The sequence below is a fragment of the Sphaeramia orbicularis genome, chromosome 1, assembly GCF_902148855.1.
Source record: "Sphaeramia orbicularis chromosome 1, fSphaOr1.1, whole genome shotgun sequence".
Lineage (NCBI taxonomy): Eukaryota > Metazoa > Chordata > Actinopteri > Kurtiformes > Apogonidae > Sphaeramia > Sphaeramia orbicularis.
In genome coordinates this window covers 43,889,332-43,899,686 of record NC_043957.1, presented here as the reverse complement: position 1 = coordinate 43,899,686, position 10,355 = coordinate 43,889,332, and the positions used below count along the sequence as shown (strand labels likewise).

General features: G+C 39.3%; 1 protein-coding gene across 1 annotated transcript in view; it reads right to left on the bottom strand.

The window, feature by feature from the left end:
• ctnna2 (catenin (cadherin-associated protein), alpha 2) overlaps positions 1–10,355 on the bottom strand; it is a 602,172-nt gene that overhangs the window by 17,372 nt on the left and 574,445 nt on the right. Inside the window, 2 exon segments of the mRNA XM_030138923.1 lie at positions 616–721; positions 6,526–6,707. Coding sequence (XP_029994783.1) covers positions 616–721; positions 6,526–6,707 — 288 coding nt within the window.

Here is a 10,355-nt window from a genome sequence, read left to right as displayed (position 1 = left end):
AAAGAACCTCAGTCTGTGATACTACACTGTGATACTGGCTACAATTATTCCAGGGGGTTGCTCACTAACAGCAGTTGCACAAACAATGACAAAAGGCTGGCTAAATAAATCAGTGAGTCTTGGGCCTAAGTTTATTCTCCCTGCTTATTAGAGAAAGATGAAATGAAGAAGAACATCATGCATTACCTGGAGTGCATTCTCAAATACCTCCCGCTTCATTTGCTGAACACACACATACACAGTGTATACACACCTATTGCTTTTTACTCCCATCTTCCCAGCACTGATTGATTAGATATTGAAAATGGTCTGTCAGCGTGTTTTAGAGAGGTACTCATCAGATAATTAATGCAACACCTCGGTTGGGAGCTAATTATATTACAGACACAACTTGGTTCTGCTGTCTTGCTCTCTCAGTGTCGGCCCCATTGGAAGACAAAGTCAGCCCACCACTCCAGCTGGGCTCCTTGATGCCCACATAAAGATTTCCAATGGCCGCCGCCACTTACCTTTAACTCACGCTTTTTTCTATTGCAATCACACAGACACAAAAACTTTCAAAGAGACTGAAAATATGATGATAAAAATAGAAGTGAAAGGCACACATGGAGTTACCTGATCTGCAACAGCTCGGGCCAATTTGTCCATCCTGGAACCAGCCTCCGCAATCTTCTTAGCGGCATTGATCACATCTGAAGAGTTCTTCAGGGGGCCTTTACCTCTGAGAAAATTTAGCATGAGAGAAAGAAAAGAGGATTGTGGGTGGAGTTGTGGAGACAGACGGCATGCAGAGCTTCAGTGTAAAGACTGGGCTCACCCCTGTGTCACACAGGCCACTGTGGCAGGAGCTCATTTGCTGTATCTTGCAGGAGGCATATGAGGCTTGACTATCAGTCATAAATAAAAGATTTAACAAGATAATGGATGTAACAAATACACTATTCCCTTTTCCACTAATGATGTGTTATAGAAACACCCTTTGAAGTGAAATGTCGAAGCAGTTACACGAGGACAAAAAACAGAAGAAGAGAGTAATGGTCAAAAGCTGAGCCTTTATTTTGTGTGCGTTTCTTTGATGTCCCAGCTCAGTTTATTTGGTTATCATGAGTGTGTTTGCCTGTGTGTGATGTGTCATTTTTAGTCAGTGCTAAACTCAAGTTCCCAGTTTGTTCACGCCAGTCTGAGTCACTGGGGTCAACGCCAAATAATAATGGTGCAGTTACAGCACCATCGCCATAATCACTCATGACTAATCACTCATGGCTCTGTTTTTTTTTTTTTTAATTTGGTTTGTTCTATGCATTATAATTATCTCAGCTCTCTACATGAGACCGATAACTATCAGTTAGGCACCAGGGACTTCCAAGATATGTTGAGCCCAGATGGAGAAGATTAAGAAGAAAGCTGGTGGCTTTTAGTAAACATAAGCAACACAACTCTTGATGCAAACAGATTATCTGTTACAGAATATCTGGAAATCACGTGACTGCTGTGTCGTCTGAGCAAAACAAAGGTTGTCTGGGTCATTTTGCACTGATATCAAAACAGACTGCAGCTACTCATGTTCACAGCCTGTTTTATCCCCAAAGAGTCTATGCGGTGCTGATCACGCTCCAGTCAGCTCTGATGCCATCTGACTCTTGACTCTGACATCTGTGAATGAAATACCCTACGCCACCCTCCTGAATGTACCCTGGTACAAATTTCCATTATTTGTATAATGACAGCGAGATCTTAAAACCGAAGGAGGCTACTTTTAATTAAGCATTTATATTAAAAATGGAAAATGACAAGACAGTGTTTGTCACGATTTATGTCACCCCTCTCACACCAGTGGGTTGAGTGGTGACTTACCCTCCAACAGAGACACCAAGATGAGTTTTCTCAAGCATTCTCTCTTTAATTAGTTCTGTTCTTAAATTAGAACAGTGAACAGAGCATCACTTTATTGTCATCCTGTTCCAGCATGAAATGGTCATTTTAAGCCTGGAGACCCAGTGTAACAGGATAACCCCACTTTAATGAACACACAACATGATTACCTTAAAGGCAAGGTGTGATTTGTTGGTGGGGATCAACCCCCCCCCCCTCTGGTTTTTACATCCCTACTTCTGCTGAATGAATTTCATCCTTGGGTGGGGGGTGGGGGGCAACTAACCACTTGAAATAACAGGCAGGTTGTGACTGAGCTTTCTTACACCTATAGCCTACACTGCTGGCACTAACTTTCACCTGAACTGAACAGTCGGCAGTCTCAGAATTTGCGAACATCCCCATGCACATAAAACATTGCATACCTTACTTATCTCTCTCTGTATATACCAGCAAGCATACCTGCAGACTTGAATTTTGTTTAGAAGAAGAACACTGTAACAAATTTCTGTAATTTCTACAGTAAAAAATGACAGCTTCTTGTTCAAACAATTTACAATGTGTAACTGTATATTGCAATGCATTGCGGGTAAAAAAAAAATATGTACGGTAACTTAAAGCATTTGTTCACAGTATTGCATTTTAAAATAACAGGATGGTTGTGTTTTCACCTGGTCCTGACTGTTAATGATACAAATTACAGTTACAGTACACACTGTTAATATTAGAAGGTACAAAAGAGGACATGAAGGTGGACACAGGGGAGCGAACCCCGCATCCATCCACTCAATAAAGTGGAAGGAAGACATTATTAGGACACAAAATTAAAACGTGATTCAAGTAGTAACTTCATGCAATATAATTGGCTTCTATTTGAACTCAATTCAAATTTTAAAAAATGTACAAAGAAATGGTTTTGTCATAATATCTGGCTCAAGGAAGGGTGTGAACATTATTTGGATTGTCAGGTTGTTATATGGTGTGTGTGTATATGCAGTACATGGGGGTGGGGATGTGGGTTAGTGTACAGATGTAGATATAATTGGTGTGTATGTGACTGTATGTGTATGGGTGTACAGGTTTGTAGGGGTGTGTTTATGGATAAACACAATCGTATGTTGTATAACATGTGATAAGGCACTCACAGTCTGAGGACTGGAATCAGGGGGGTAGGACTGGATAAGCGTTGGGTCTTCCTACTCCCTTTCAGGCACAACAGTTGTTCTTTCTTCTATTATTCTATTTTTTTTATTTTTGTTTTGTTTTATTAAATTTTTTTCCCTATATTATGTTAGTGTCTGAAATAAACTAAACTAAACAAAACTCGGTGTGTAATGTAGACAATGTCAAAACCAGCATTTTAGTAAGAATAATGTTTCTTTATTTGTGTGAGTGACTGTAATTTCACATTGTTTTATTTATCTTAGTCATGTTTCATACGGAGTATACAGGGTATGCATGTGACGTCACCTCTAGCGGAAGTCACCGCGGTTCCGCCCACTGAGTGGCAGGAAGAGGGAGATGAGTAGCGGCTTTGGCTTGAATACTGCGAAAACTTTAGAACATTCTAAAAAATGGGGAAGAGCTGTTGTGCCATTGATTGTACAAATAGGTTTAAAAAGCACTCGGAGCTATCGTTTTAGCGGCGACCTAAAGCCAAAGACAGAAGAAGCAGACGGATCGCTGCAATTCGTAGAAATAACTGGAATCCAGGCAACGAAACCTGGATTTGTGTCAGGTAACGTTAAGTTATGCTGTATTCTTGTGTAAAATCACACCTTAAATTACATATCATTTTGGCTAACGTTACTTCTTAGTAAAGCTCTTAATGTTAGCATCTGTCATTTAGTTCTATATTTCATAACTGAAACGTTTTTGTCTTCAGTTGTGTGATTCTGAACCTTGTGCTCTACATGATTTGTAAACTAGCTTAAACTGAGGCTAACCTAGTTTTCCAAATAAGGGGGTACTCCAGCACAAAGCTGTTGTAGCTGTGTTGGATCAAGTATTTGATGTTAACTCTACTTAAATCTCCACAGTACCAGTAGATCATCCACTCACTTGGGTCAATACTAAGGGTTCAACTCCAGTAAATCAGTAGTGAACTGTGAGCACTACTGCTGGGCCTTTACCTTGGCAATCACCGCCAAGAAAATACATCTGCACTGACATAAAACCTCAAAAACAATCATATGTTGAATTGAAAGCACTCACCAGCTGTAATCCTCTAATTAACGATGACCAGGATGTCAACAACTCTTTGGCTTTTGTATGCTTTCAGCCTTTGCATTGGGTTGAAATCAGGTTCATATAAATGTCAGGATATGTGATTTCCGGCCACATATCAATGTTCGTAGACCACTTGTTGTTTGGTAGCTTGTATGGATCCATATCGAGTCCAACTGTCTTTAATTTCATGTTATATTCCACATTTTTCCCGGTCTCGCTGTAGTTACTGCTATGCTCCGCCATGTTGAGCCGGTTTGTTTTTGCCACTCAGTCTGACTTAGAGGAGCATGGCCCAGGGGGAAGTGACGGATGTGCATTCCCTCTATACAGAGTGTAGGACCATTTTTGCAAATGTTAGCCAGCAAAAAACTGGTTAAGTTAAGCTAACGCTAGCTGCATGCATTAGCCCCATTCAGAAATGCCTCTGACAGTCCAGGCTCCATTAGCACTGTTAGCAAACTGGAGTAATCAAACTAAAAAAACTAAAATACAATTAATGGTTGTTTCTGATGTAAAACAACAATACATTGCTGTAATTTATATACAGCAAAAACATGTAAAAAGTAAATTACACTGGGGAACAATTTGAAAAAAAATTTCTGTTGAGTTAGATTTTTAAGCTGATTTAAACTAAAATTGGCATGCTGATTCCAAAATTGCAGTCAGTTTTTTTCGAGCATGTCAAGTTTTTCCTCCACAGCTTACCCTCCAGATAAGCAAAATTCCACTGATTAGCTGTAGTAAGACTTGCCAGCTGATTACGATTGGACTCATCTACAGCTACATGGCAACTTGTTTGTGCAGTCACAATTGCGACAGTGCGGTGAGAGGTGTGTGCAGCTCCCAATAGGTCAGTACTATCAATATCTGCAAACAGAAAGCTAGCATAGTAGGAATTAAGAGGATTTGTGCTGGCTTTTCTCTTAACCTTGTAACCATGGGCATACCATCATAAGTTCTATTTCGTTTTATGCTGCTTTTTTAGTTTTCAAAGCTTCTAACTATTCCATCTTAGTGTTTTATTTACATAGGTATATATTTCCTTTGTTCCAGATCATGTCTGCTCCTGCTACTTCTCGTCGTAAATGCCTAAACAACCCTGACTCCTTTTGCTATATTTGTGGTAGTTTCACCATTCCAAGTCAGAGGGCAAACATCAGTGCATTTGTCAAACAAGCATATTTTGCATATTTTAAAGTAAAACTCGGTGATCAAGACAAGCCATGGGCCCCTCACAAAGTGTACAAGCAGTTGGCACTTGGTATCCCCATGGTTTGGCCAGAGCAAAAAGATTGCACAGACTTACTTTTGTTTAGTGAAAACATCAGGATTTAACAAGAAAAATAAAAGTCAAATAGAATATCCTAATCTACCGTCAGCTATAAGACCAATGCATCATTCAGCTGAAATTCCAGTGCCAGTTTTCGAACAACTACCTCCTCTAGAAGATTTGAGTGATGTTGAAGAACGCAGTGACAGCATTGACGCAGATTTTGAAATTCAGGAGGATTCAGTTCGTAGGGGATGTGATATTTCATTGTATCTAAGTATTTGAAAATTTTTTATAAAACAAGCACATATCGGTTAAGTACATTATTTTTCATATTTTTTAAGAAAACAGGGATCCTATACAGGGTGGGGAAGCAAAATTTACAATATTTTGAGGCAGGGATTGAAAGACAGTGTATGACCAATTACTTTATTGAAAGTCATGAGAATTTATTTGCCACAAGAAAATTTCCATAATAGAAAATGTTTTTATTCTATGTGTCCTCCTTCTTTCTCAATAACTGCCTTCACACGCTTCCTGAAACTGGCGCAAGTGTTCCTCAAATATTGGGGTGACAACTTCTCCCATTCTCCTTTAATAGTATCTTCCAGACTTTCTCGTAACAGTTTTGCTCATAGTCATTCTCTTCTTTCCATTATAAACAGTCTTTATGGACACTCCAACTATTTTTGAAATCTCCTTTGGTGTGACAAGTGCATTCAGCAAATCACACACTCTTTGACGTTTGCTTTCCTGATTACTCATATGGGCAAAAGTTTGTGAAAAGGTATGGATAGTAGTGTTAGGTATGATTATGACATCAATATATGTTTGGTTTCAAAACAATTGACGTAGTGCCTGCTGAGAAAAAACTACTAAATGTTCATTGTAAATTTTGCTTCCCCACCCTGTAGTTCAAAAACTTGACGTGATAGAGAAAAACTGAGATCAGCTTTGGATTCCACACCCAAAAATTTGTTAAAAACAGCTGTCAGACCTAACTCAAAAAAAATTGTGTTCCCCAGTGTTATTTGGAGAGTAATTAGTAAACGATTTTACAGCATTTTATTGGCAACGTTTTTCGCCTGGTATTTACTGAATATTCTACAGGGAATTTGTTCCAGCGTAGGTATGAGGATGTGTTGCCCTCTTACCTGGTGAAATCGGTCATCTCCATCATGATCATACACATCTGCTTGGCCAGCACAATGATGTCATTGCCGTTGTCATCCCACTTGGCCACCTCTGCATCCAGCTTACACTTCTCCTGTCTGAAGCTTTCCACCTGCTCAGCAATCTTGGCTTTCTCCTCCTGGGGAAGCTGTGCCATGATAGCCTACAGGCGACATGGGAGTAAGGAGGAAACAAGAGCATTAGAGGAGAAGGAGGATGTTAAGCAGTAAATTTGAGCTGAATAAATTAGAAGAACTGCACAAAATGAGGAAAACGCCAGAGGGAAAGAGTTTAGGTAAAGAAGTGAGATAAGGTTGAGGAGGAGAGAATGATAGTTAAATGAGAAAAGGGGTAAGTAAGAAAAGGGATTAGTTGAAGAGGAGCAGTATAAAGGAAAGAATACAAAGAGGAGAGCTGTGGAACTCTAAGTTCAATTTTTTTTTTTTTTTTTTTTTCTGGCTGCTGTGTTTTTTTAATCCTCCCTACAAAAACTTGAACATTAAGTTTGGAGTCTGACTGTCTGTACCTCTGTGAAACACTTCAAAATAAAGTTCTAAACTTTACATTTAATGACTGGACCTTTTCAAACCCCTCGACATCCTATACCCATAAAGAGCAAATCCATTTTTGCCTTCATTTTTCCCTCTATAAGAATACATTTGCTCTCTCAGCGGCCTTTGGGGGCAGGTCCAAACTGGCATAAATCTTGTGGCAAGGTCACAGGCGCAGTAAGGCCCCGGTATTATTTGGGAGATAAATGTATAATTACCTTCTTAGACCAGAGAATGAATAATGCATTTGTTCAACATTATGTCAGGGAGGTGAGATAGAGGGAAGTGTAACCTGGTTTCCATTAGGTCGATTCTATTGACTCAAGAGGCAGAAAAAGAAAATGAGTACAGTACAAAAAAGAAAAGCCACTATTGTTTTTTAACCTCGTCTTGGACTGTCCTCCAAGAACTGCAGTTCTCTTAATGAAATAATCGCCCTTGTCTTCCTTTTCCCTTTTCCTTATTTCCTCTCTCACAGTAAAGCTGGTGTGTGTGGGTGTGCACAGTAAGAAAATGCGTCAGTCTGCTCATGTCCCTTGGTAAGACTGTGAGGAGGAAATGAAAACCAAAAACACAGACCACTTGTCTTGCCGCAAAAAAAAAAAAAAAAAAAAAAAAAAACTTTGAGAAAAACTCACAGAAACATCAACAACCCATCGTGAAAAAGCAAAAAAAAAATTGAAATTACAGGCAGAAAGTGAGAAGCACAGAGCTGCATCTTTCCCATCAGGGGCCCAACAGATGTGACCATGAGCTCTGGCCTTCTGATCACTACGAGTCGACTGGTGCACGGCTTTGATGGTGGTTAACTTGTTAAAAAAAAAACAAAAAAAACAAAATAAATAAAAAAAGAAACCCGAATGGCATAAACAAACAAGCAAAACAAGCCCCCTTAAGCCCAGTGTAGATTTCCTCTTCTGCTGGTGCCAAGACACACAAACAACAGCACAGCAGCAGCAAATCCCATTAAACAGCGTGTGTGGGGGTGAAAACACTGCACACATTTAAAACAAATACCGATTTAATATGTATTTAGATTGCACAATGAGGAATCAACAATATGAAACAGAGTAGTGATTCCAGCAGGGCGAGCTTGTGTTCGTTTTGCAGGAGCACCGCACTAAGAATTATGGGTCGTACACAAGCGTCTCCTCTGGGACTCTCTCCACTTTCCTCTCATCACCAACACCACTATTTATTCCAGCTCGGTCAAATATCTCTTGCATTCTTTGAATTAAACACACCACCATAAGACCATCAACAAATTAGACACAACCTTAAATTAAATGCTGCTTTTGCTTCGGTTATTACGCCCTAATTGAGAACTAAACTTTAACCAGTGCTCTCTTGGTTGAACTTTATAGCTTTTTTTTGTTTTTGCTTTTTTTCGATTACTGGTTATTTTACGTGTATCATGAAGCTTTTAAAATTTGTTGATTTGTTTCTAAATCGAATAACAGTGAATCCAAGTTAAAAAAAAAAAAATCCCTAAAAACTGTAACATTGAATCCAGACAGTGTCAAGTTACATGCACTTGGTGTTTTTCTTTTGGAGTTTATTGATTATATACTCAGTGCCAATGAAAATGCAACACTTGAAGATTCTTATATTTTTTTTTTTAAATCTTTGAGGATTTTTATTCCATAAGCTCTTTGGAATTAATCATAGGCCATTTCTATACAGTAAAAATAAAAAATCACATCCAAATTTGTTGACCAAAAATAAGGATAAAGAAAGAAACTCAAGGACCCCCAAAACCAAAAGTCACAAAGCGGTCCCGGAGGTGCTGCAGCTCAATGTAGCGATCCTGCTGTGGCGTGGTCACACGTGCTCGTCCAGGGCGAGGTCTGTCTGCAGTTGAGCCAGTTTCTTCATGCCTCTGTTGCATCCTGACTATGGTGGACACATTGCATCCAAAACGGCGCGCCACCTGCCGAGCAGAGATTCCGGCCTCCAGGAGCCCCATAGCATGGCATCTGTGGTCACGTGTCAGTCTAGGCATCGCTGAGTTATTGCAAACTAGAAGCACTCGGAGAGCGTAGACCTCCGCCAAAGCTGATCAGTGCCCCCCCCCCCCGTGCCCCCCCCCGATCACCACCAAAATTTAATCATTTCTTCCTTATCCCATTTCCAACAAACCCTGAAAATTTCATCAAAATCTGTTCATAACTTTTTGAGTTATGTTGCACACTAACGGACAGACAAACAAACAGACAGACAGACAAACAAACCCTGGCAAAAACATAACCTCCTTGGCGGAGGTAATGATTTTCATGCTTTTCAGCTCACCTTTATATACAGAACATGACCACTCTTTAACTGACCACAGTTCCTTAAGTTGAGCAGTTCATTGCTGAGCAATGAGAGAAACAAGTCTTATGAATGCAGACAAGTTCATTCAAGCGTGACAATAGCTCAACCTGTCTCAGGTTGTTAAGAAATAGTCTGGGATTATCTTATACTGGTGAAACTGAAACATACTGATGTAGCTCAGGAACAACAAAACACATTCAAGTGTTGCATTTTCATTGGTACTGAGTATATGATGGATAAACTCTGATGAGATTTTTCAATTTTAACTCTTTTTTTGATTGGTAGTGGACTTTCTAATCATTTTGCAAGTTGGAGGGCATCAAAGTTATTTATTTGTGCAAATATAGGCATATAGAAATTAAATTTTTTAATATTTGATTTGAGAATCATTGCAGGGTGAGCCATTAGTCTGGAAAACAAATGACAATGACTTGTTTTAGAGCAGGAATGTCACTAATTTTAGTTTAGGGGCCAAATATCGCCCAATATGATCTTAAGTGGGCAGGACCAGTAAAATAATAACATAATAACATAGAAATACAGGGCGGGGAAGGAAAATTTACAATATTTTGAGGCAGGGATTGAAAGACAGTGTATGACCAATTAGTTTATTGAAAGTCATGAGAATTTATTTGCCACAAGAAAACTGACATAATAGAAAATGTTTTTATTCTATGTGTCCTCCTTCTTTCTCAATAACTGCCTTCACACGCTTCCTGAAACTTGCGCAAGTGTTCCTCAAATATTCAGGTGACAACTTCTCCCATTCTTCTTTAATAGTATCTTCCAGACTTTCTCCTAATAGTTTTGCTCATAGTCATTCTCTTCTTTCCATTATAAACAGTCTTTATGGACACTCCAACTATTTTTGAAATCTCCTTTGGTGTGACGAGTGCATTCAGCAAATCACACCCTCTTTGACGTTAGCTTTCCTGATTACTCATATG